Source organism: Somniosus microcephalus, chromosome 13 (genome assembly GCF_052327205.1).
Source record: "Somniosus microcephalus isolate GS21.2 chromosome 13, FLI_Smic_1.0, whole genome shotgun sequence".
Classification (NCBI taxonomy): Eukaryota; Metazoa; Chordata; class Chondrichthyes; order Squaliformes; family Somniosidae; genus Somniosus; species Somniosus microcephalus.
Genome location: NC_140999.1, coordinates 186,974,440 through 187,002,420, shown reverse-complemented (window position 1 = coordinate 187,002,420; position 27,981 = coordinate 186,974,440). Strand labels below are relative to the sequence as shown.

Sequence of the window (27,981 nt, the reverse complement as noted above, 5' to 3'; positions counted from 1 at the left end):
TGTAGAAGATTCTGGTGTTAGGAAGTGATCAGAAGAAAATCTTCTCACCAGATAGGATTGCCATCTTTTTCCAAGTCCAAAACCCACGTTCTGCAAACTTGCAAAGCCTAAGATTGGCATCAAGTAATCACCACGTCTTTACTCAGCTCAACTTCTCTCCTGCTATTTTCAACCTCTAAGAAATCCCTTTGGCCCATCCCAGCTCACTGATGAGCCTTTATAAAACACTGGTCCGACCTCAACTGGAGTATTGTGTCCAATTCTGGGCACCGCACTTTAGGAAGGATGTGAAGGCCTTGGAGAGGGTGCAGAAAAGATTTACGAGAATGGTTCCAGGGATGAGGGACTTCAGTTACGTGGATAGACTGGAGAAGCTGGGGTTGTTCTCCTTGGAGCAGAGAAGATTGAGAGGAGATTTGTTAGAGGCGTTCAAAATCATGAGGGGGCTAGACCGAGTAGATCGAGAGAAACTGTTCCCATTGGCGGAAGGGTCGAGAACCAGAGGGCCCAGATTTAAGGTGATTATCAGAAGAACCAAAGGCGACATGAGGAAAAGCTTTTTTACGCAGCGAGTGTTTAGGATCTGGAATGCACTGCCTGAAAGGGTGGTGGAGGCAGATTCAATCATGGCTTTCAAAAGGGAGTTGGATAATTAACTGAAGGAAAAAAATTTGCAGGGCTACGGGGAAAGGGCGGGGGAGTGGGACTAGCTGAAGTGCTCTTGCAGAGAGCCGGCACGGGCTTGATGGGCCGAATGGCCTCCTTCTGTGCTGTAACCATTCTATGATTCTATGATTTTATGATCCAGAAAATCACTGGTACGGTGCAATCAATGGATGGAAAATCACAAGCGCTGCGCCTGAGATTTTCCGACTTGCGTTGGCTGTGCGCGAGTCCCCATTTTATCCTAGAGACCCTTCATTGCCGCTTCCAACGGTTTCTTAAATGATCCCAGGGTTTTGCGCTCCATCGTCCCAAACAGAAGTCCATTGCACATGTCAATCACTCTCTGATTGATGCGTGAATAACCCAGCAACTTGTGGTGACAAAGAGATACCCCGTGAATTGTGAATCGCCATAGGTTGCCGGTAATTAATTGTTTAAGGAGAACTTTAAAATGTCAAATTCTTACTTGTCCTTTCTGTCTCTTTTCTCTCTCTCTCTTAATCCAATCTTTCTTTCCCGCTCTTTATTTCTCTCTCTGTACCTGATTTGACTCTAATTCACGCTTCTTCTCAGTCCGTCCTCTGTTTATTTCTCTATCTTTAAATCTCATTGGTTAAGGAGATTCACTGTCGGTCCCGTCGTTCACCAACATCAAGATTCCCCGTTGCCCTCACTGTACCGTTATCAGCTCACACGACGTGAGCAAAATTACTTAAAACCTAAAAAAGTGCACGAGCAAGTCTAACTAATGGGGCCACGCCACTAGATGCCCCACTCCAGCAAGATCTGGGCCAATGTCTCTGTATGTGTTCCGGTCGCCTGTCACTTTAATTCTCCGCTCCACTCCCACTCTGACCTCTCTGTCCTCGGCCTCTTACACTGTTCTAATGAAGCTCCACGTAAGCTCGAAAAACAGCACCTCATCTTTCGATTAGGCACTTTACAGCCTTCTGGACTCAACATTGAGTTCAACAATTTCAGACTATAACCCCTGCCCCCATTTTTCAGGTGGCTATTGATGATTCTGCCGTCCCCATTTGCAACATTTAGGGCTCGATTTTGTCAATGGGGAGCTTTTGGAGGCGGGACTCCCACTTTTTGGGTTGTAGTCCCGCCTCCATCAACTTGTGGCCAACCCACGCTATTTTCCCTTGATTGACCTTGTTAAGCCCGCCCAGCGGGCTCAGCAGGCCAATTAAGGGACACCTGGTTACTGGTGACGTCAGCGATTGACATTTCATCTGTCACGAGCTTTTGATAGATGAGAAAATCAGCGTTTGACGGCTCTGTGAAGCGGTCAAACACTGACAATCTGTCTTCTAACTTGAGTCCTTCTACTCAGACTCAGTTAGAGATCTCTCCAGACCAGAAAGCAGAGGCTGCAGCTTTTGACAGTTCAGCGGCCATTCTGCTTTCTGTGCCGGTGAGCTCAGGGACTCCCGAGAACTGAAGGAAGGAAGCCTGCAGGAGAAAGTAAAGGTAAGTAAAACTTATTAAAACACTTTACTTACCTCACACACTTACCTCTGCACACATGCACCCATCACTCACCTGCACAACAGACATCTCGACCCCTCCAACCCCTTCAGACCGACGGTTCGCCTCGCTAACTTGGCGTGGTTCGGAGCCATCGGGAAGCCCACAAGTCAGGGCTCAAAATAGGGATTAGGCAAAAAACTGCCTGTTAACTACCCGTTAACAGGCAGTTAATTGGCACTAATCCCCTTCCCACCTCGGGGAGGCGGCTCCCAACACAGGTCGGATACCCGCCTCCTGGGACATTGGCACGGAGGCGGGTTGGGGGCGGGATGGGTTCCTGCCCCCAGATTCTGCAATGTTCCCACCACTCCCGCCTCCAAACCCGCCTCCACGGGGCTTGGAAAATCGAGCCCTTAATCGCTCCTGCCTCCTACACTAGCACAGACTGTTCCTTCAATTCCTTCCTCCCCCACCCCACCCCCCCGCACTTTCCCTGCCTCTGCACCTGCTTAATATCTGTTACATCTCTAACCTTTTCCAGTTCTGACGAAGGGTCCCAGACCTGAAATGTTAACTCTGTTTCTCTCTCCACAGATGCTGCCTGGCCTGCTGAGTGCTTCCAGCATTTTCTGTTGTTATTTCAGATTTCCAGCATCCGCAGTGTTTTGCTATTGTATCTCTGTATGTGTGTTTGCTGAGAGGATGCAGGGTGTAGAGTTTGGACCTGTTATTTCAGGCAGCTTCGCCTTCACTCTACAACTGGTTTGATCCTCTTCGCTCCAGTTATGCATTTATGAAAAGCCAGTAGGTTAGAGCAGTACAGCTAAACATACTGTGGGCCAGAACTTGCGGTCGGAGGCGTCCCGCGGGCGGATGCCTCCGCCTGGCAAAAAATCCACGCACTCACCTTCTGCCTCGGGATCCACGGAGGCCCGTGCTCCTGGGCCGCTATGTGTAGACATGCGTAGTGGCCCGCGTATCCCAGGGACGCAGGCGGTTCACAAGCACCCCCTGGGATCACGTGGGCTGGCCCAACCAATGACAGAAGGGGGATCCCCATTCATGCTTATCGAGATTCCGTATGAACGGAAACCCCAAAAGTATGAATGGAAATACCCCCAAAAATACCTACACACTTCAAATACATTTTTTTTTAAATCACATATTTAAAATTAATTAAAATAGCATTTAATTAAATATTTAAAACAGAAATGTAATTTTTTGAAAACTAAGTTTACCTGTTTTAAAGGGGCTAAAAATAAACGTACCTTATTTCACAGGTTTTTAAATGTATAAATTATTACATAGAAACATAGAAGATAGGAGCAGGAGTAGTCCATTCGGCCCCTCGAGCCTGTTCTGCCATTTAATGAGATCATGGCTGATCATCCAAATTCAGTACCCTGTCCCTGCCTTCTCCCCATATCCCTTGAGCCTTAAGTAATATATCTAACTCCTTCTTGAATATATTTAATGAATTGGCCTCAACTGCCTTCTGTGGTAGAGAATTCCACAGGTTCACCACTTTCTGGGTGAAGAAATTCCTCCTCATCTCTGTCCTAAATGGCTTACCCCTTATCCTTAGACTGTGACCACTGGTTCTGGACTCCCCGACCATCGGGAACATCCTCCCTGCATCTAGCCTGTCTAGTCCTGTTAGAATTTTATAAGTTTCAATGAGATCCCCTCTCATTCTTCTAAACTCTAGCGAATATAAGCCTAATCGATCCAATCTCGCCTCATACGTCATTCCTTCCATCCCAGGCATCAGTCTGATTGATAAAATTTTATTTTTCTGTTTTTTGAAACACTTGCGCTGGTAAAATCTGGCCTTACGCCTCCTTTAATCAGGCGTAAGAATTTCGTGGGCATTCGCTGGGCAGAAGTTGGGCAAATAGCTCAACTCTCCGCCCGCGGATGATCTTTTCCCATGGATGCGGATCATCTGCCAAGAAAATTCTTGACCGATCGCAAGTTCTGGGTTTTAGCGCATGCGCATCTCATGCTTGAACCCAGAACCTGTGAGGCCCCTATGGGCGCGTGTGCACCTCGTACTCACCCGTAGAGGCCGCGAAATACGGCCCATAGTAACAACCCCGGGACATTCTTAAAGCAACATTACCAAAGATGTTGGCCGTTCATCAGCTGAACTCTGAGATGGGATCATCTTCATTGTAGTCACTTCATTGCTGTCCCTATCTCTGTAACCTCCTCCAGTCATACAACCCTCCGAGATCTCCACGCTCCGCCATTTCTGGCGTCTTGCGCATCCCTGCATTTCATCGCTCCGTCATTGGCGGCTGTGCCTTCAGCCCTAAGCTCTGGAATTCCCTCCCTAAACCTCTTTGTCTCTCTACCTCTCTCTCCTCCTTTAAGACGCTCCTTAAAAGCTACCTCTTTGACCGAGCATCTGTCCTAATATCTCCTCATGTGGCTCGGTGTCAAATTGTTTGATAATGTCTCCTGTGAAGCGCCTTGGGACGTTTTACTACGTTAAAGGCGCTGTATAAATGCAAGTTGTTGTTACATTATATTTCTTCATATATATATATTATATGCCATTCATTTCATTGAGGCTGGCATTCTGTGCCTTCAGCATGGCAACTAAGAAAAGTAATGCATTGTGTGAGGTTACTTTTTGCCTGAAAAGTTGCTATCTCAATGCAGTATATCAATTTATCCCTTAACCAACATCACTAAAAACAGATGATCCGGTCATTATCACATTGCTGTTTGTGGGATCTTGCTGTGCACGGATCGGCTGCCGCGTTTCCCGACATTACAACAGTGACTACGCTTCACAAAAAGTACTTCATTTGCCGTACAGCACTTTGGGACGTCCCCAGGTTGTAAAAGACGCTGTAGAAATGCAGTCACTCTTGCTTTGAATGACCATCACCCTTCGTGCGGTGGGTTTGCCAGGAGGTGCATTTATAAGAAAAGTAAAACTACGCTTTTCTTTCCGGAATGTTCATGCCGCAGCGGCCACGTAACCTGATGCGCTGTTGTTTGGCTGTGCCTGACGCGACGGCTGCTACACGGACAGCATTACAAACAACAACAAACAAACAACTTGCATTTCTATAGCGCCTTTCATGATCACCGGACGCCCCAAAGCGCTTTACAGCCAATGAAGTGCTTTTTTTGAAGTGGAGTCACTGCTGTCATGTAGGAAACGCGGCAGCCAATTTGCGCACAGCAAGCTCCCACACACAGCAATGTGATCATGACCGGATCATCTGTTTTTAGTGATGTTGATTGAGGGATAAATGTTGGCATGGGGAGTTATCCCCGGTGTCCTGGCCAATATTTATCCCTCAACCAACAGAACAAAAACGGATCATCTGGTCACTAACACTTTGCTGTTTGTGGCAGCTTGCTGTGCCACAAGATGGCTGCCGCGTTTCATAGAAACATAGAAACATAGAGATAGGAACAGGAGTAGGCCATTCGGCCCTTCGAGCCTGCTCCGCCATTCAAAGAGATCATGGCTACATTCCTACATTACAACAGTGACTCCACTTCAAATAGTACTTCATTGGCTATAAAACGCTTTGAGAAGTCTGGTGGTTGTGAAAGGCACTATATAAATGCAAGTCTTTCTTTCTGATACCAGAGATAACTCCCCTGCTCTTCTTTGAAATAGTGCCATGGGATCTTTTACGCCCACCTGAGTGTGGTTTAACGTCTCGTCTGCAAGATGGCACCTCTGACAGTGCAGCATTCCTTTAGTACTGTACTGGAGTGCCAGCCTAGATTTTTGTACTCAAGGCTCTGGAGTGGTGCTTGAACCCACGACCTCCTGAGTAAGGGGCGAAGGTGCTACCACCTACAACATCTGGCAGGGATCGGAAGCTGTCGCCATTACCTTTGCGAGTGGGTGTCCTTCGAACATGTGGAATCGCCCCTGCATGCAGACGCACGTCTTCCCCTTCAGCTCCCCAAAAACCAGCTGACCAGCATGTCCCTGCACTGGGTAGAGAAACAGAGGACAATCAGCGGCATACGGCAAGAAGCTAGCAAACTGTTCCGACGCTACATCAACAACAACAACAATTTATACAGCGCCTTTAACGTAGTAAAGCTTTCCGAGGCGCTTCACAGGAGCGTTACCAGCTGAAGGCATGGCCGCCAATGGTGGAGCGATGACAGTCGGGGATGCACAAGAGGCCAGAATTGGAGGAGCTCAGGGATCTCGAAGGGTTGTCGGGTTGGAGGAGGTTACAGAGATAAGGAGGGACGAGGCCATGGAGAATCTTAAAATCGACAGACCATCCGCATCCCTGGGAAATGGACATCCGCTGGCGGAGAGTTGGGCTACTTGCGTAGGGCCTTCTTTTACCAGCGTAAGGGTGAAATATAGAAACATAGAAACATAGAAGATAGGAGCAGGAGTAGGCCGTTCGGCCCATCGAGCCCGCTCCGCCATTTAATGAGATCATGGCTGATCATCCAAATTCAGTACCCTGTTCCTGCTTTCTCCCCATATCCCTTGATCCCTTTAGCCTTAAGAAATATATCTAACTCCTTCTTGAATATATTTAATGAATTGGCCTCAACTGCCTTTTGTGGTAGAGAATTCCACAGGTTCACCACTCTCGGGGTGAAGAAATTCCTCCTCATCTCAGTCCTAAATGGCTTACCCCTTATCCTTAGACTGTGACCCCTGGTTCTGGACTCCCCCGACCATCGGGATCATCCTTCCTGCATCTAGTCTGTCTAGTCCTGTTAGAATTTTATAACTTTCAATGAAATCCCCTCTCATTCTTCTAAACTCCAGCGAGTATAAGCCCAATCGACCCAATCTCTCCTCATACGTCATTCCTGCCATCCCAGGTATCAGTCTGGTGAATCTTCGCTTCACTCCCTCCATGGCAAGAACATCCTGCCTCAGATGAGGTGAAAATATACATTAAAATAACATTTTAAAAATCATTTTAACATTCAAAAACCTGTAGAATAAGCTTGTGTCATTTTTGGCCCTTTGAAAAATGTTTACATTTATTTTTCAACAAATTAAATTTTTATTTTAAATGTTTAATTAAATTGTATTTTAATTAATTTTAGACATATACTGATTTTTTTTAAAAATTTCAGTGCTGTATAAATGTATTCTTTGGGGGATTCTTATTATACTTATTCCATACATAAATGCAATCTCCATAAGCATAATGGGAATCTCCCCCTTCTGATTGGTTGGACCGGCCCATGTAATCCCAGGGACGCTTGTGAACCGCCTGCGCCCCCCCAGGATACGTGGTCCTCTGTCCATGCCAACACGTGGAGGCCCAGGAGCGCGAGTCTCCCTGGATCCAGGTAGGGGTGTAGTTTTATTGCGGTTTGGAGGCATCCGCCCGCGGAAAGCCTCCGACCGCACATTCCGGGTTTTCGCGCACGCGTAGACCTGCAACTTGCGAGGCACTTACGCCCCCTTGCGCACCGCATACACAGACATAGGCCCTCGACGATCCAGGCCATGATTACCATTACTGATACTAGTTTTTTATTCTAAATTAACTGAATTTAAATTCCACAGCTGCCGTGGTGGGATTTGAACTCAGGGGCAGGATTTTCATTGTGCCGTGGAGTCGGGATTGGAGGCATGGGGGGCGGGGGGGGGGGGTTAAAATCCCGAAATCGGGGATCCCAACCCCATCCCGCACCCAAACCTGCCTCCATGCCAGTTTCAAAGGAGGCGGGTACCCGCCCTGCACTGGGACCCAGCTACCCAAGGCGGGAAGGGATTAGTGCCAATTAACTGCCTGTTAACAGGTAGTTAACAGGTAGTTTTTAGCCTAATCCCTATTTTGAAGGTTGAAGTGTGGGATTCCCGACGGCTCCAAACCACGCCAAGTTAGAGGAGGCGGACCGTCGGGTTGAAGGACTTGGAGGGGTCGAGATGTCGGTGTTCAGGTGAGTGATGTGCGCATGAGTGCAGAGGTAAGTGTGTTTGGTGTGTGTAAAGTGATTAAATAAGTTTTACATACCTTTTCTTACCTTTACAGCCTTCCTTCCTTTAGGTCCCGGGAGTTCCTCATCTCACCGGCACAGAAAGCAGAATGGCTGCAAACCGTCAAAAGTGACAGCCTTCAGCTTCCTGTGCAGGAGAGATTTCTAACTGAGTCTGTGGAGAAGGACTCATGTTAGTAAGACTGTCAGTGTTTGACAGCTTCAAACAGCTGTGAAACGCTGATATTTCATCTGTCAAAACCTCTTGACAGATGAAATTTCAGACTGTGACGTCACCTGTTGCCGGATGGCCCTTAATTGGCCTGCTAAGCCCGCTGGGTGGGCTCAACAAGGTCAATCAAGTTAAAATCGCGTGGATTGGCCGCATCTCGATGGAGGCGGGACTACAACCCTGAAAGTTGTAGTCCCGCCTCCCACCCGACTCCTGAATGAAAATCCTGCCCCATATCCCTGAGATTACTAGTCCAGTAACATAACCACTATGTTACCATGCCGGACTAGAGCATAAGATAGGCATGGATGAGGAAGACTATTCGTTCTGCCATACCTAATGCATCCAGAACAAACCAACAGTCTCTCATCATGGGATCCAATGCTTCTTAAATGATTCCAGTTCCGTTGCCCTATTTGGAGGTTCATTCCAGATGTTGGTTGCTCCTCGTGTGAAAAAGACCTTCTTCACTTCAGTCCCCTTGTTTGCCTTTTGTTAGTTTTGCACTTGTCCCCCCACCCCCGCCCTACTGTGTAACTTGAAGAAGAGTTCCGCATTTACTTTTTCTACACTGTTTAGTATTTTATAGGCCTCTACAAAAACATTTGAAGGTGGCAGGGCAAGCTGATAAGGCTGTTAAAAAACCATCAGAGATCCTTAGCGATAAATAGAGTACAAAAGCAAGGAAGTTATGGCAAACCCTTGTAAATCACAAGTTAGGCCTCAGCTGGAGTACGGTGTCCAATTCTGGGCACCGCACTTTCTGGGTGACCACAGATTACAGAACTATTGGGCCGTATTTTGCGACCCCCCTATGGGTGCGTACGCGTCCATAGGGGCCGTGCAAGTTCCGGGTTTAGGCGTGCAAAGCGCGTGGGCGAAAACCCGGCACTTGCGATCTGTCAAGAATCCCTTTGACAGATCCTCCGCATCCCCGGGAGACGGGCCTCTGAGGGCGGAGAGTTTCACTATTTGCCCAACTTCCGCCCGCTGAAAGCCTGTCAAATTATTATGCCTGGTCAAAGCAGACGTAAGGCCTGCTTTTACCAGCATAAGAGTTTTAAAAAGTAGAAAACTAAAATTTTATCACTCATTTACAAATTAAAAATACTCTTCAATAAGGTAAGTTTATTTTTAGCCCTGTTAAAACATATATATGGGGGCTAAATTCGGTTGATTTGTGCCTCCTGTTAGCAGCCCCAATTTTTACCCCATAATTTTTTTTCTCAAAAAGTTAAATTTTGGTTTAAAATATTTAATTAAATGGCATTTTAATTAATTTTAAATATGTAATTTAAAAAAAAATTATTTAATATGTTGCTGTATTTTTTAATTGATCCCTATTCATACTTATGGGGATTCTGTACGTACGGGACTCCCATAAGTATGAATGGGGATTGACGTAATAAAACTCACTACACACTTGGTTTGAGTATAAAGCAAGGCGTTAATCAACTTGTTTCAGAACATGGAGGTCTAGTTGTACTTCATTAGTTCCTTGTCTTACAAAATGTCCCTGGAAAGCTGGGGCCGCCACCCAAGTATTTATACTCCTTGGACGGCGCCACCAACTGGCTGTCCAGCGTTATTTCACGAGTAGTTTCTTGATGAATGATGAGATTTATAACAGGGACTCCCTTCTTTTATTGGCTGGGCCGGCCCACGTGATCCCAGGGGGAGCCTACAAACCACATGCGCCCCTGTTACGAGGTCCCGCGCACCCATCGGGAGGTCCCGCGCAGGCCACACACCCATCGGGAGGTCCCACACAGGCCGCGCACCCATCGGGAGGTCCCGCGCAGGCCGCTCGCCCATCGGGAGGTCCCACACAGGCCGCACACCCATTGGGAGGTCCCGCGCAGGCCACAGACCCATTGGGAGGTCCCCCGCAGACCGCGCACCCATAGGGAGGTCCTGCGCAGACCACACACCCATCGGGAGGTCCCGCGCAGGCCACGCACCCATCGGGAGGTCCCGCACAGGCTGCGCACCCATCGGGAGGTCCCGCGCAGGCCGCGCACCCATCGGGAGGTCCCCCGCAGGCCGCTCGCCAGCCGCTGCCCCTGGAAGAGACGCTGCCCAGGCGCGGCCGCGCACAGCAAATTTAAAGGGCAGGGGAAAAAAAGGGAACATTGCTCCTCATCCCACCCGAAAGACATGTGATCTCCTGGGTGAGGTGAACAAAAAGAGATAAAAAGCCAGGTCAATTTGGGGGGCGGGTGGGAGGTGGGGGATAAAATCTTGGAACTGCCTCTCCGACCCTCCACCCCTCGAAACCAGTCCAGGGGATCTGCCCCTTGATTAATACATGAGGTGATCTCCCGCCCCTGCCGGAAACAGGTCCAGCCCTCGCTTGAAGGAACTCAGTGAATCAGCGTCCACACACGAGACAGCAGCCTGCTCCACCGGTCCACCATTCTCTGGGAAAAGAACCACCTTTTTTTTTTATTCGTTCACGGGATGTGGGTGTCGCTGGCAAGGGCCAGCATTTATTGCCCATCCCTAGATGCCCTTGAGAAGGTGGTGGTGAGCCACCTTCTTGAACCGCTGCAGTCTGTGTGGTGAAGGTGCTCCCACAGTGCTGTTAGGGAGAGAGTTCCAGGATTTTGACCCAGCGACGATGAAGGAACGGCCGATATACTTCCAAGTCAGGATGGTTTGTGACTTGGAGGGCAACTTGGAGGTTTTGGTGTTCCCATGCGCCTCCTGACATCTAACCTCGATCTGACCTTATACAACTTAAAATTGTGACCCCCCCCCCCGCCGGTCCTCCCTTACCTATTTAGTTTGGAAATATAAATTATCTGTAATTCTGAGTAGTACAGTACTTTTAAGTAAATGGAAATTGCTCAGAGTAAATCATGGAATCGTAGAATGATACAGCACAGAAGGTGGCCATTCGGCCCATCATGTCTCTGTGGGCTCTTTAAACGAGCTATCCAATTAGTCCCACTCCCCCCTGCTCTTTCCCCATAGCCCTGTAAATTTTTCCCCTTCAAGTATTTATCCAATTCCCTTTTGAATGTTACTATTGAATCTGCTTCCACCGCCCTTTCAGGCAGCGCGTTCCAGATCACAACTTGCTGCGTAAAATGTTTTTTCTTTATCTCGCCTCTGGTTCTTTTGCCAATTTTCTTAAATCTGCGTCCGCTGGCTCCTGACTCTCCTGTGACTGGAAAGAGTTTCTCCTTACCTCCTCTATCAAAACTCTTCAAGATTTTGAACACCTCTATCAAATCTCTTAATGGGTCCTCAGTAAATCATGTTCTGTACCTGTGCTTTGTGGAAAGTTGGGAACATCGGTGTATTTGAACGTTTCCTGGTCCGCGAGTGCCTCAGCCAGCATTCCCAGTCCGGAGCCGCAGATTATCGCAACCTTCGGTCGATGTTTGGTCCTCAACAGCAGCCATTCTGCTGTCTCCTGGTAGGTCGCATAGCTGAAATAATCCTCATGGTTAAATAATTACCCACAGCAATGTTTTTCAAACTGGGAGCTCAAGAAATTTGTCGGACAATCAGATTTCTATCCATCTGGAACCAGGCAAGACTTTCTTTTTGTTTACTTGTATTTTTTGGTTTAATAACGTAATGGCCCAGAATTTGCTGGGGTGGGGCATGTTGCTGCGGGCCCCGTTAGTTAGATTTCTTTTCCTCGCCCCTTCAGTGCGAATTTTTTTTTGCATCGTATCTTGCTGGAAGTGTGAGCTGATGACAGGGCGTCTGGGACCTGGGTGAATGATGGGACCGACAGTCTATCTCCTTAGATTTAAGGATTGAGAAAGAAACAGAACCAATGACGGAGAAGTAAATAGAGTGAATTAGAAAGGAAGAAAGACTTGCATTTATATAGCGCCTTTCACGACTACCGGATGTCTCAAAGCACTTTACACCATGGGATCTTTTACATCCACCTGAGAGGGCAGACGGGGTCTCGCTTTAACGCCTCAGCCAAAAAAACAGCACTTCCAACAGTGCAGCACCCCCTCGGTACCGCACTGGGAGTGTCAGACCTAGATTATGGGTAGGATTTTCATTGGGCCGTGGAGTCGGGATTGGAGGCGTGAGGGGGGGTTAAAATCCCGGAATCAGGGGTCCCGACCCATCCCGCACCCAAACCCGCCTCCATGCCAGTTTCAAAGGAGGCGGGTACCTGCCCCGCACTGGGACCCTCCTCCCCGAGGCGGGAAGGGGATTAGTGCGAATTAACTGCCTGTTAACAGGTAGTTAACAGGCAGTTTTTAGCCTAATCCCTATTTTTAAGGTTGAAGTGTGGGATTCCCGACGGCTCCAAACCACGCCAAGTTAGAGGAGGCGGGCCGTCGGGGTGAAGGACTTGGAGGGGTCAAGATGTCGGTGTTCAGGTGAATGACGTGTGCATGAGTGCAAAGGTAAGTGTGTTTGGTGTGTCTAAAGTAGTTTAAATTACCTTTTCTGCCTTCCTTCCTTTAGGTCCCGGGAGTCCCTCATCTCACCGGCACAGAAAGCAGAATGGCTGCGAACTGACAAAAGTGACAGCCTTCAGCTTTCTGTGCAGGAGAGATTTCTAATGGAGTCTGTGGAGAAGGACTCAGGTTAGAAGTAAGACTGTCAGTGTTTGACAGCTTCAAACAGCTGTGAAATGCTGATATTTCATCTGTCAAAACCTCTTGACAGATGAAATTTCAGTCTGTGATGTCACCTGTTGCCGGGTGGCTCTTAATTGGCCTGCTGAGCCCGCTGGGCGGGCTCAACAAGGTCAATCAAGTTAAAATCGCGTGGATTGGCTGCATCTCGATGGAGGCGGGACTACAACCCCGAAAGTTGTAGTCTTGCCTCCTACCCGACTCCTGAGTTAAAATCCTGCCCGATGTGTTCAACTCCCTAGAGTGGGACTTGAACCCAAAACCTGCTGCCTTAGAGGCGCGTGTGCTACCCACTGAGCCACGGCAGACACCATGTTGAATTAGATACAGAAAGAGAAATAAAGAGAGGGGAAGAAAGATTGGATTAAAAGAGAGAGGAAAAAAGAGACAGGATGGAAAAGTAAGAAAAAAAATTAAAACCCTCTAAGAACAATTTACTACCTGCAGGAATGAGACTCCACAGTTTCAATTGTGCCTTTCTGGGCTGGAGAGGTTGAATGGCATTGTAGGAACATCAATCTCATCATTAAAAGGGTTAAGTACCAGTCCCAACTTTCTGCGACGAGTTTAATTCGTTTTAGCAGCACAAATGGAACAATTTCTTGAAACTCACGGGGAGGTTGAGGGCGAGCTCATGTTTTGGTGAGGCTAAGGGTGGAGCAGCGCGGCGTGGTGGAAACCGTCCAGCAACTTGTGGCGATTCGCAACCTATCTCTTCCCGGCCACAAATTGCTGGGCTACTTGCACGCTAATTACGGCGAGCGCCATTAAACTGGTCATTACTTCCCCAGCAAATTCTGGGCCGTTATTTCTGTTGCTGCATACTTATATACAATGATATTGCACTATTTTCCTTTGGGTTGCTGGCACTAACCTTTAGAAAGTGGGCCAGAGATTTTTGCGGAGACTCTGGGAGTGTGTTGGCATTGGCAGGGGCTTCAGGGAAGTGAGTCAATATTTGAAGGGAGTTTGCAGGTTTTTTTTTCAGGGTCCATGAAATTGCGTCAATATTTCTTGGGTGTGTCCATGGAAGTGCTTGCGTATTTGTAGGAGGTCCTTATGAGTTTTAAAAATTCTATGTTCTTGGTATGCCGGTAAGACTGTCAAGGCGTTATTTATTGCCCACTCTAGTTGCCCCGAGGACATGAAGAGTTCACCACACTATTGTGTTGGGATAGGAGTCACATGCAGACCACACCAGGCCCCTTCCTGATAGACATTTATGAGTCAGTTGGGTGTTTCCGATAATCCGACAGCTTTTATGGTCAGTTGGCTGTTGCCAACTCACAAATGACCAGGTTCATTAAATTCAGTTTCGCAACTTGCCATGGTATGATTGTGAACTTGGAACCCACGGGTTGCTAGTCCAGTACCATAACCACTAGGTGACCATGCCCTCGATAATTACAGAGGGCACTTCACACAAAAACAGTTTGGCCATCACCGGCGAAAGGTAGCAACTTGTTGGCAAATATATTTTAAAATTTTCTTTTAAGCAAAATTTCAAATGGAGCCATGGTGGTAAGATCATAAGAATTAGGAGCAGGAGTAGGCCATATGGCCCCTCGAGCCTGCTCTGCCATTCAATAAGATCATGGCTGATCTTCGACCTCAACTCCACTTCCCCGCCCGATCCCCATATTCCTTGATTCCCCTCGAGCCCAAAAATCTATCGATCTCAGCCTTGAATATACTCATCGATTGAGCATCCACAGCCCTCTGGGGCAGAGAATTCCAAAGAGTCACAACCCTCGGAGCGAAGAAATTCCTCCCCATCTCGGTCAGGACCCAGTGACCACGAATTCAATCACCATCAGGGCTAAGTGTGAAATTGATTTCAATGAATATGGTAATTTGTGGTAAGCTTGATAAACACATGCGGGGGGAATGGAATAGAAGGATATGCTGATGGGGTGAGATGAAGCAGGGAGTGAGGAGGCTGGTGTGGAGCATAGACACCAGCACGGAGCAGTTGGGCTGAATGGCCTGTTTCTGTGTTGTACATTCTGTGTAACGTAACGAAAGTGGCTATTTTTGTCTTAGAAACTCAACTGGTTCACTAACGTCTTTCAGGGAAATGAATTTGCCACCCCCCCAGCTCGGTCTGGCTTCTTCTTCTTCTTAGGCAGTCCCTCGGAACCGAGGATGACTTGCTTCCATGTTAAAAATGAGTTCTCAGGTGACTGATGAGTCCAATGCGGGACCCACAGTCTCTGTCACAGGTGGGGCAGACGGTGGTAGAAGGGGCGGGTGTGGGTGGGGTGCTTGGGTTGACGTGCGCTCCTTGCGCTCCTTGCGCTTGGCTTACACGTGACTCCACTCCCGCTCTATGCGGTTGACTCCTCAAGCCGCTCATTTGTGTAGAAACAGTTGCCCAAGAGGACGGGCCCTCAACTACCACCTTCTCAGGGCAACTAGGGATGGGCAATAAATGGTACCGTGCCCGCAGTGCCACACCCCGAGAGAACAGGCATGATCAGGACAACAGAAGAACAATTACGTTGGGGAACAGATGATGTTACAGTCAAACATATCTGGAGCTAACCTAAGGGTCGCCAACTCTGGTTGGACGTACCCCTGGAGATTTCCTCACATGACCTCCTGCCTCCAACCGCTCCGCCGCCCCACCCCCCACGCTCTCCGCCATTGGTCGCCCGACACGTCCGTCCTTGCGGCGCCCCGCCTTCCCCGGCCCATCGGAAAGTGAAAAGACTCTTCATTACCCAATTGAATGATTCTTGACTGTCTGTCAAACAGCCTTTATCCTATCTCCAATATTTTTATAACTAATTAGCAAAAGTGTTCAAAGAAAATGAAAAGCACACAATTTCTTTTATTGCCCTCCTATGATGTTTCTCCCGAGTGTTGTTCACAGCCGTGTCCTGGAGACTAATCTTCAATTCCTGGAGACTCCAAGGGGGTGAAATTCCGTTGCTTTGCACCTCCATTTAGCACCCCCGGGGGGCACTAACGGGGGGGGGGGGTGCGCAAAGCACCTAGGGCCCATACGCGGTGCCGCTAATGCCTCCCACAAAATTCAGCGGGAGGTTAGCGGTAGCAGCAGCTGATAGCGCCCTGCGGTGCTGCGCCACCGGCGATGACGTCATCGCCATGCGCAACGCCCCGGTTGCGCCCCCTGACCTATCAGCGGGCGATATGTCCGACAGGGTCAGGGCGGCGTTTTTGCAGCCGCAGCGGCGCTACTTAAAGGGCAGGTGTTGGGCGGCCATTTTTTTTGGGCCAAATGCCAGCACCTGCCCCCTTCCCCTATATTCCTCGGGGTGCCGGCAGCGATCGCTAAGCCCGGCGCTCCTCTTGAGTACCGGGCTGTTTTCACAGCACCCTGCTCCCCGGTGGTCTAGCGGGGCCCTGGTGCGCGCAGTGCTAGGCCCCTCCTCTTTAATCAGAGGAGGAGGACTGCAATGACGTGTCGCTACGTGCCGACGCGCATGGCGCTGTTGCACGTAGCGCCGCAGAATTCAGTGGTAGCGCCCCAAGTGGGAGGGGGCGCCACCGAATTTCTCCCCTAGGACAATCATGGCGCGTTGGCAACCCTAAGCTAACCTTAAACTGTCTCCCGCCGCACCAAAGAAGAGACATGAGTCCCGCTGTACTGGAGGCGAGAGTCCTTTAACAGCCCAGGAAACTGCCCAAAGTGCAAAAGAAAGTGGGGTAACAGATGTGAAAGAGAAGGCCACCTAAAGTCCTCAGTCAAGGGGGAGGATTTAGACCCATTTGGTGTGTAAGGGGATGAGGGATCATCGACCCAAGCAGAACCCCACAACAGTAAGGATAAAATCTCCAAATCCCCAACCGAAAGAAAGAGTTAATATTTTCTTGGCAAGATCTGGTGAATCAGTTTGAGAAACGGACATGTGGCGGGTTATTCATTCAGTGAATGTTTTTTTTCAATGGTTCACCTCACCACACTCCTGAAACAACAAATGCGCTTTCATTCTTTGTGAAAGTGAAAATGTTATCAGAATATTTCTGTGTGCCCGCTCCACGAAGTTATAAAGATGGCTGGCGTGGGAAATATAAAATTGACACTGGTGTAGAAGTAGACTCGCCAACTCTGGCTGGACGTGTTCCTGGAGATTTCCTCACATGACCTCCTGCCCCCCAACCGCCCCGCCCTCCCCGCCCCCCACACTCCTGCCATTGGTCGCCCGACACGTCCATCCTCGCGGTGACCCGCCTTCCCACGGCTAATCGGAAAGCGAACAGACTCTTTGTTACCCGAGTGGATGATTCTTGACTGTCAGTCAAACAACCCCTTCCCCCTCCCCCCCCCATCTCCAATAGTTTTATAACTAGTAAACGAAAGTTCAAAGAAAATGAAAAAAAATACACAATTTTGTTTTCATGCCCCTCTGATTCTTCTCCCGGGTGTTTGCTGGCTGCAGTGTGTCCTGGAGATTAACCTTCAATTCTTGCAGACTCCAGGTTGGCAACACTCTGCTAAAGGAGGTTCTCCCTCAGTTTGGAGGTTGAAGTGAATGGGGGAGGTGGGGGCGGGGGGGCAATTTCTTCTGCTTGCCCTTTCTTGCAGAATCACAAACGCAGTCTTTCAGAATGCCTTTACGATGCCGCTAACACAAAGGGGTGTGTCCAGCCAGAGTGCGTATTGGGAAATCTTGCACTGCCAGTTCGTGATCTTCAAGCCAACAGCTTTAAATGGGTGCGCGGTTTGCCAACGTACACTCCCGGTGCGCACCAGAGCAGCACGGTGGAATTTTAACCCCCTCCCGTAGAGACCAGCAGAGCCCTTCACCTTGTGTTGGGATGGAGTTACTCTGCATCCAAACATCTGCAACGGGAATGCTCGATGCCGATACTGAGCGCCGATATTGGAACAGCGTTCCATTCCTCAGTAAGGACATTACACACCTCTAGAAACTCAAAGCTGCACCAAAAGCTGTATTTAAAAAGTACCGTTGAAGGTTTTGGGACCTTGGACATGCTCCATAAAGACCTTTTTTTAAATGTTTGTTCTAAAGCCCTCTATCCACCAGGCGCCCTACAAAAGTCTGCATCGATTTGTTAAAACCACATTCGTGCCTCTGCTCGACATTCTCAAATAATCGCTCTCATTTTAAAGCTATGCTTGAGATTATCAAGACAAAACTCGTGGGATTATAGACGTCAGTCAGACCCCAAGATTAAATTCCAGTCTTTACCTTCAAAGCTTCATGTTATCCCACACAAAATATGTTAAATCCTATTGTTTTGTAATCTTATGTTTTCTGTTAAAACTATTACAGGGTATACTGTCTGGCAGTAGGTTTAATGCAGCATTGTACTGGCATAGGTGATAGGGTAATAAGAAAGAAAGACTTACATTTCTATAGCGCCTTTCATGACCACCGGACGTCCCAAAACGCTTTACAGCCAATTAATTACTTTTTGAACCGTAGTCGCTGTTGTAATGTGGGAAACGTGGCAGCCAATTTGCGCACAGCAAGCTCCCACAAACAGCAATGTGATAAAGACCAGATAATCTGTTTTTTTTAAGTGATGTTGATTGAGGTGATAAATATTGACCAGGATACCGGGGAGAACTCCCCCTGCTCTTCTTCGAAATAGTACTGTGGGATCTTTTACGTCCACCTGAGAGGGCAGACGGGGTCTCGCTTTAATGCCTCTTCCAAAAAAGGGACCTCCCACAGTGCAGTGCTTCCTCAGTACTGCCAGCCTAGATTTTTGTGCTCAAGTCCCTGGAGTGGGACTATGAACCCACAACCTGCTGACTCAGAGGTGAGAGTGCTGCCCACTGAGCCACGGCTGAACCTCAATGGTATAAATTCTGCTTCGGTGCTCTTGGCAAACTCCAGTGCACAATATTCTGTCATTTAAAATGAAAAAGGGGACATAATTCACGGGCTGGCGGTACACATTTCTGCACTACGTGCTTCTGTGCATCGGAAGCAAAGAAATCGAGGTTTTTAACCTGTGGCTGACAGTGATTGGGACCTGAAGGTATGTGACATTATGCAACATGATGCACAATCAAGCTACTAATACTCTTCCAGTGCAGGAACAGGAGGAGGTCATTCAGCCCCTCGGGCATGTTCCGCCATTCAATTCGATCATGGCTGACCCGCACCTGAACTCCATTTACCCGCCTTTGCTCCATATATCCCTTGATACCCTTGCCTAACAAAAATCTATCACCTTTAGTGGATTATCTGCAAATTAACTATTCAATACACTTAATAAATAGAAAGTGATGATTAGCAGTGAGGTATGATTAACACTTCACTAAACAGCAATTAACTAGTAACTGGCTTCAGGATGTGCCTCTTTATAGTAACCAGGATTACTGGCTGTAAAAGGGACAAGCCTTATTGAACACACCTCCACCTATGCAGCAGAATTGTGTGCACAGTATGCCACCTGACTTGTCACACGCAACGCCAATGGGAGACTCACTAATACATCAATTAAAATGATAACTTACCAAATCGGATCTTTAGAATGCATCACGTCAACTACCAAGCCTGCTTCTCCAGCTCTTCCAAGGAAAGGTTCTTTCAGTCGATTCTTTAACAGCTGACTAACTAAGCACAAACATTGTTTGCTGTGTTACTTCTCGCTGCTTCACCAGCCCAGACTTTCAATTGGTGTGTAAAAAAAAACTTGGTGTGTTCCAAATTGGCATCCTACCATGGCGCCAAGTGATTGGTTCACGCAAGCTGATGTAAGAATATGATTGGCCACGGTTAGGGTGGAGTGATTAATTGTTAAATGCAATATTATTATTATTCCCAGCAAGGAAGGTATTCACTCAAGTAAGTGCATGTGACCAGCAACTAAATGGCCTTGGGTCAGTTGTGATAGAAAAGACCGTTAACTATTTGTAGTATAGAGTTTAATCCTTTTTGCATTTCCTTGTAGAATATCCAACTGAGAAAGTTTCTTACAGGTTTCTGAATAATAGATCAGCCAAGATTTCGGCTTTTTGCGATTTGGTAGGCTGGTGCAATAGAGTGAGGTCAACCCTCATTGGACTCTAACATACCACGAAGAGTAGATGGCGCCAACTTTTAAATGCTCAAGAGTCAAAAAAAGGAAATCGCATGTTGACAAAGAGCCAAAGGGTTGATGTCAGTTGACCACAGGTGGTCTCCAACATCACTTGAACCCCTTTCATTGCACCACAGCCTTTATGACTCAGTCCAAACCGAACTATTATTCTGTTTGTACTCTCGTCTATAAAATGAGTTTTGTCGAAACATTTGTTCGCACAATTTCTAGAAAAGACACATAAATAACTAGAGTGAATGAACAGCAGAATAGACATGAGCACAATAAAGCATTGTCTGGGGCAATTTTACATTCGCAGAATCATAGAATAGTACAGTTTATCGAGTCTGCGCCGGCTCTTTCGAAGAGCAATCCAGTTAGTCCCACTCCCCCGCTCTATCCCCATAGCCCTGCAACTTTTTCTCCTTCAAGTATTTATCCAATTCCCTTTTGAAGACTCCTATTGAATCAGGCAGTGCACTCCAAATCCTAACCATTCGCTGCGTAAAATGTTTTTCCTCATGTCACCTCTGTCCTTTTGCCAATCACCTTAAATCTGTGCCCTCTCATTATCGACCCTTCAGCCATTGAGAACAGTTTCTCTTTATTTATTCCATCTAAACCCTTCATGATTTTGAACACCTCTATTAAATCTCCTCTTAGCCTTCTCTGCTCCAAGGAGAACAACCCCAGCTTTTCCAGCCTATCCACGTAACTGTATTCCCTCATCCCTGGAACTATTTTACTAAACCTCTTCTGTACTCTCTCCAAAGCCTTCACGTCCTTCCTAAAGTGTGGTGCCCAGAATTGGAACCCATTCAAGTAGTCAATGCTGGACCGCCTCCTGAATCAATGGCATAGAAATCCTTTTAGTCATTTAGATATTAAATGATATAAGGTTAAATTTGAACACTACTTCATGGTAAATCACGGCATTAGATGGGCTAAAAGACAGTGAAAGATCAATGTATGATAGATATCAGGAGAAACTTCAATCTAAGAGTGACCAACACTTAGAACAGTCTTCTGGATAGAGTAGTGGAAGATAAAATATTACACGCGAACATACGAAAAAGACGGGCAGGAAAAGAGCAGCTGGACCATCAAGCCTGCCCCACACTCATGATGGCTGGAGCATCATTCAAAAACTATGCATATGGAGCAAAAGTGGGAAAATGGAGTTAAGGTGCGGATCAGCCATGATCTAGTTGGATGGCGGATTCCTGACCAGACACTTCCTAACTGTTATGAATCTTATGATCCATGAAGAAAGACTCATGAAATAACACTGGACGGCCAGCTGGTGGCGCCGTCCAAGGAGTATAAATACTCGGGTGTGGGCCCAGCTTGCCCAGGACATTGTGTAAACAGGAACTAGTGAAAGATAACTAGACCTCCATGTTTTGAAACAAGTTGATTAAAGCCTTGTTTTATACTCGAGCCAAGTGCGTAGTGAGTTTTATTACGTCACCCTCCACCCTCCATTCCCCCAACCCCACAGTCATGTAATATCCTGGAAGAGGCAAAATACCAGAAAAAGAAAACAACAACAACTTGCATTTATATAGCACCTTTAACACAGTAAAACATCCCAAGGGGCTTCACAGGGAGCGATTATCAAACAACATTTGACACCGAGCCACAGAAGGAGATATTAGCCTTATAATATCTGAGAGGTAGGTTTTAACGAGCATCTTAAAGGAGGGAGAGAGGTAGAGAGGTGGACAGGTTTAGGGAGCTTAAGGCCTAGGCAACTGAAGGCACAGCTGGCAATGGTGGAGTGATTAAAATCGGGAATGCGCGAGAGGCCAGAATTGGAGGAGCGCAGAGATATTGGAGGGTTGTGGGGCTGGAGGAGGTTACAGAGTTAGGGAGGGGGCAAGGCCGTGGAGGGATTTGAAACCAAGGATGAGAATTTTGAAATCAAGGCGTTGCCAGACTGGAGGCTGTATTGATTTCTTTGTGGGTTCAATAACGACTCATTTATGAAAGAGATGTCTTTTTTAATCTAAAGTCTATTCAACTCTTTTTAACAGCCTTTCCAGAACACACTATGCTGTGATGCATCTAGAATGAAACTGAAAGTAAAACTCTCTGCCTTGCTTCTCTCGGTCACATGACCTCTGCTGCTCAGGCACAAGCAATCAAAAACACAGACAAATATGCTGTAAGGCATAAGTAATCAAACACAGACAAATATCATCACTATTTGCTGATATCATTACATCTCCCTTTCTTAAAACAAAAGTATTTTACTTTTAACTAACAACATTTAATGAACTTACATTATCATTATCATGATCAAGGTTTTTTACCCTTGCTTTGTGTGTTCACATGAAATATGTCAATACACTAGAACTTGAAGAAAGAATAAGATAACATTACTTCCTTCTATAACAATAGTCCTTAAATTTGCTCAATGAGTCTCTCAGGAGGCTTCACGTGTCTTGAGGATTTTCTGATTGATTGTCCTTGAATCTGAGTTGTTGCCTCAGATGATGTGTTCTCAGCTGTGTGATCAGGTTGTTCTTTGAACTTCCTCACTTTCTCCCCCTCTTTTGTTTTCAGGAGGTTCTCCGGGATGGGTAGGTTTGACCTTAGCCGACGTCCCATCAGGAGTTGGGCTGGTGACATACCACACTCGAGCGGCGTTGTGCGGTATACAAGCATGCTTTGGTAGAAGTCAGTTCCACTGTCTTTTGCCTTGTACTTCAGTCTTTTCACTGTGTTTGCTGGCTCTCCTGGGTCAACAGCTCTGGACAACGTGTCTGCTGTATACATCAGCTTACCCGGTGTGTACGCAACATTCAGTTCATCATAGACTGTCTCTCTTTCACTTTCCACAACGAGGACTCTCTTTACCAGGTTCAGTCTCTCACAGGCTTTTAAACCTAGTATGGCTTGCACATCCTTTGGCACCACGATTAATGCTAGCGTGTGCTCTCTGTCCTTGTGTGTTACTTTGACAATGCATTTTCCTTTCACTGGTATATCAGTACCTGAGTATCCGGTCACTTTCACTTGTATTCCATGTAACTTTGGTCTGGGTCTAATTCTCTTAAAATCGGTCTCTGATATCACATTAACTTGTGCTCCAGTATCCAATTTAAATGGAATGTGTATGTCATTCACTTTTAGTGTCAACATCCAGTCTCTTTCTTCTTTGTTTTCAGGCACAACATCTACATTGAATTCCTCTATCTCGCTTTCATCTACTGTATGGACCTTGCTTTGTTGCGCTTGGTTCTTACAGCAACGGGCATAATGGTTGTTTTTGTTGCATCTATTGCATGTTTTACCATATGCTGGACGCTTTCTTGGTGGATGCTGTGTACCGCATCGACTACATGACTTCCGATTGTCCCTTTCATTTTCGTTTGCTGGCCACGTCTCTTTTTTCACATTGGCGCTCTCTTTGTTAAACAGTTTGTATCCGTTCTTTCTCACTGCATCCACGTTGCAGCTACTGTCACTGAACAGCTCCTTTGCCTGCAACTTCACAGTCTCTGTAGCCCTACACAGTGCTATGGCTTTTCCCAGGTCTAGATCTTGCTCTCTGAGCAGTCTTTCCCTTAGACCATTATCTGGAATACCACACACCAGTCTGTCTTTTATCAGCGAGTCTGTGAGTCCCCCAAATTCACATGATTTGCTCCGGTTTCTCAGTTCAGTCACATACTGATCAATAGTCTCGCCGATTTTCTGTACACATGTGAAAAATTTGTGCCTCTCAAAGGTCACGTTGCGTTTAGGTATGCAGTAGGCCTCAAACTGTTCCATTATTTTATCTAGCTTCATTTTGTCTCCATCAACAGCAAATATGAAATTATTATATACCTCCAGCGCTGCATCACCCACGACATGTAAGAACAGTGACGATTTCTGTTTATTACTTTTATCGTCAGCTCCGATTGCTGATAAATACAACCCTACACGTTGTTTGAATCTCCTCCAATTTTCAGCCACATTACCTGTCAATTGAAGCATCGCCGGTGGGAGTAAACCTTCCATTTTTCACTTCGTTAGCTATTCACAGAATCACAGAAACCCCACAGTGCAGATAGAGGCCATTTCGGCCCATCGAGCCTGCACCGACACATATCCCACCCGATCCCCGTAACCCCTACACCAACACATATCCCACCCTATCCCCGTAACCCCACGTATTTAATCCCCCTAACACTAAGGGTCAATTTATCATAGCCAATCAACCTAACCTGCACATCTTTGGACTGTGGGAGGAAACCGGAGCACCCGGAGTAAACCCACGCAAACACGGGGAGAATGTGCAAACTCCACACAGACAGTCGCCCGAGGCTGGATTCGAACCCGGGTCCCTGGCGCTGTGAGGCAACAGTGCTAACCACTATGCCACCGTGCTGCGTGGTAAGCAACGATGTTCTCTTCTGGCTTGCTAATCTGTGGAGAGCTGATTTCGCTTACTTGCCACAACTCCTTTCACTGTCCCATCGAGTTGCTAACTTCAGATGTTTTCTCTTTCAGCCACTTCTGACATCATGTATTGATTTCTTTGTGGGTTCAATAACGACTCATTTATGAAAGAGATGTCTTTTTTAATCTAAAGTCTATTCAACTCTTTTTAACAGCCTTTACAGAACACACTATGCTGTGATGCATCTAGAATGAAACTGAAAGTAAAACTCTCTGCCTTGCTTCTCTCGGTCACATGACCTCTGCTGCTCAGGCACAAGCAATCAAAAACACAGACAAATATGCTGTAAGGCATAAGTAATCAAACACAGACAAATATCATCACTATTTGCTGATATCATTACAAAGGCCAATGTAGGTCAGCGAGCACAGGGGTGAAGGGTGAACGGGGCTTGGTGCGAGTTAGGACACGGGGCAACAGAGTTTTGGATGAGCTCAAGTTTATGGAGGGTAGAAGATGGGAGGCTGGCCAGGAGTGCATTGGAATGGTCAAGTCTAGAGGTAACAAAGGCGTGGATGAGGGTTTCAGCAGCAGATGAGCTGATGCGTGGGCGGAGACGGGCAACTTACCTTTTATAAGTTGCGATCTCTGCCTGACGTTCGGGGGCTGATTCACTGTCACTCGTATTTCGCCCCTCAATAAAACTAACCATGACCCAGTAAGAATTCTACCTAGATACCCAGACACATGAAAATACTCTCTGGGATATAAAGTGGCTTGAAACACGGAAACCAAACATATCTACAGTTAACTAAAAGATGTAACTCAGGGTGCTGGCAATGGTGGGAGAGTGGGTTCGGGGTGTCTCGGCAGTGGGATGGTAGTGGCGGATTGTGGGAACATAGTGGGGGTCCTGTGGTCACGGTGTGCAGGTGCTTGGAAGTGGACCCTAGCTTAAAGCCATTAGGGTCTAGTTACAATCATTGCCACAGATTCCAGTGGGAAGAGCATTTACTCCATTTTGCACATTGTTTTTGCCAGTAAATGTCTCTAAAATTGTCTCTAAGATTGAGACCATCCATTCAGCTGCCTCTGCCACTTCCCTTCCTTCCCCTAGCCCACTGGGCCAAACTTTCTCTAAGGTTCCCCCCTGCCCGAACCCTGAACTTACATCTTTCTCCAGTTTCTCTCCGATCTCCCCTCATGATCTCTCTGCGCTCATCTTGTCCATGAGACCCACTTCCTGCTCCCTCGACCCTATTCCCACCAAACTGCTGACCACCCAACGTCCTTTCCTGGCTCCCATGTTAGCTGACATTGTTAACGGTTCTCCCTCCTCAGGTACTGTCCCCCTCTCCCTCAAATCTGCCGTCATCACCCCTCTCAAAAAAATAACCCTTGATCCCACCGTCCTTGCAAACTACCGCCCCATCTCCAACCTCCCTTTCCTCTCCAAAGTCTTTGAATATGTTGTCGCCTCCCAAATCCATGCCCATCTTTCCCGCAATTCCACGTTTGAATCCCTCCAATCAGGTTTCTGCCCTTGCCACAGTACCGAAACTGCTCTCATTAAAGTCACAAATGACATCCCTTGTGACTGTGACAAAGGTAAACTATCCCTCCTCGTCCTTTCTGACTTGTCTGCAGCCTTTGACACGGTTGACCACTCCATCCTTCTCCAACGCCTCTCCACCGTCGTCCAGCTGGGTGGGACTGCACTCGCCTGGTTCCATTCTTATCAAATCGTAACCAGAGAATCACCTGCAATGGCTTCTCTTCCCGCTCCCACATCGTTACCTCTGGGGTCCCCCAAGGATCTATCCTTGGCCCCCTCCTATTTCTCATCTACATGTTGCCCCTTGGCGACATCATCCGAAAACACAGCGTCAGTTTCCACATGTACGCTGACGACACCCAGCTCTACCTCACTACCTCTTCTCTCGACCCCTCCACGGTCTCTAAATTGTCAGACTGCTTGTCCGACATACAGTTCTGGATGAGCAAAAATTTTCTCCAATTTAATATAGGGAAGACCGAAGCCATTGTTTTTGGTCCCCGCCACAAACTCCGTTCCCCAGCCACTGACTCCATCCCTCTCCCTAACATCAGTCTGAGGCTGAACCACACTGTTCGCACCCTTGGTGTCATATTTGACCCTGAAATGAGCTTCCAACCACATATCCACAGCATCACTGCCTATTTCCACCTCCGTAACATCGCCCGTCTCCGCCCTTGCCTCAGCTCATCCGCTGCTGAAACCCTCATCCATGCCTTTATTACCTCTAGACTTGACTATTCCAACGCACTCCTGGCTGGCCTCCCACATTCCACCCTAGGTAAATTTGAGGTCATCCAAAACTCGGCTGCCCGTGTCCTAACTTGCACCAAGTCCTGTTCGCCCATCACCCCTGTGCTCGCTGACCTACATTGGCTCCTGGTTAAGCAGCGCCTCGAATTAAAAATTCTTATCCTTGTTTTCAAATCCCTCCATGGCCTCGCCCCTCCCTATCTCTGTAATCTCCTTCAGCCCAACAACCCCCCGAGATATCTGCGCTCCTCTAGTTCTGCCCTCTTGAGCATCCCTGATTATAATCGCTCAACCATTGGTGGCCGTGCCTTCTGTTGCCTGGGCCCTAAACTCTGGAATTCCCTTCCTAAACCTCTCCGCCTCGCTACCTCTCTCTCCTCCTTTAAGACGCTCCTTAAAACCTATCTCTTTGACCAAGCTTTTGGTCACCTGCCCTAATTTCTTCTTATGTGGCTCGGTGTCAAATTGTTTGTCTAATAATACTCCCGTGCGGCACCTTGGGATGTTTTACTACGTTAAAGGCGCTATATAAATACAAGTTGTTGTTGTTGTTGTAAATGACTGACCATTAACAAAGTGATTATAAAAAACTAGAACTTTGGACCTCAGTTGTTCCAAAGCGCTTTACAGTCAATGAAGTACTTTTTGAATTGTAGTCACTGTTGTAATGTAGGAAACGCGGCAGCCAAATTGCACCAAGCAAGCTCTCACAAACAGCAATGGGATAATGACCAGATAATCTGTTTTTTAGTGATGTTGATTGAGGGATAAATATTGGCCAGGACACCGGGGAGAACTCCCCTGCTTTTCACAGAATCATAGAAATTCACAGCACAGTCGGAGGCCATTCGACCCATCGTGTCTGTGCCGGCCGAAAAAGAGCTCTCCAGCCTAATCCCACTTCCCAGCTCTTGGTCCATAGCCTAGCAGGTTACGGCACTTCAAGTGCATATCCAAGGACTTTTTAAATGTGATGAGGGTTTCTGCCTCTACCACCCTTTCAGGCAGTGAGTTCCAGACCCCCACCACCCTCTGGGTGAAAAAAATTCTCAAATCCCCTCTAATCCTTCTACCAATTACTTTAAATCTATGCCCCCTGGTTATTGACCTCTCTGCTAGGGGAAATAGGTCCTTCCCATCCACTCGATCTAGGCCCCTCATAAATTTATACACCTCAATCAAGCCTCCCCTCAATCTCCGCTGTTCCAAAGAAAACAACCCCAGCCTATCCAAAATAACAACAGAAAATGCTGGAAAAACTCAGCAGGCCAGGTAACATCTGTGGAGAGAAATTAGAGTCGACGTT

General features: G+C 47.3%; 1 protein-coding gene across 2 annotated transcripts in view; it reads right to left on the bottom strand.

Annotated features, from left to right (window-relative positions):
- LOC147108886 (purine nucleoside phosphorylase-like) overlaps window positions 1–19,586 on the bottom strand; it is a 54,708-nt gene extending 35,122 nt beyond the window's left edge. The window contains exons 1-3 of one of the 2 annotated variants that reach the window (XM_086005814.1): window positions 19,409–19,586; window positions 11,600–11,763; window positions 6,014–6,117 (exon numbers count right to left, since the gene is read on the bottom strand). In XM_086005814.1, coding sequence (XP_085861940.1) covers window positions 6,014–6,117; window positions 11,600–11,763; window positions 19,409–19,431 — 291 coding nt within the window. In that variant the 5' untranslated portion in view covers window positions 19,432–19,586. Of the gene's footprint in view, window positions 1–6,013; window positions 6,118–11,599; window positions 11,764–18,289; window positions 18,623–19,408 lie in introns of those variants that run through there. The other variant, XM_086005815.1, reaches the window with a different exon arrangement.
- Window positions 19,587–27,981: the final 8,395 nt, after the last annotated feature.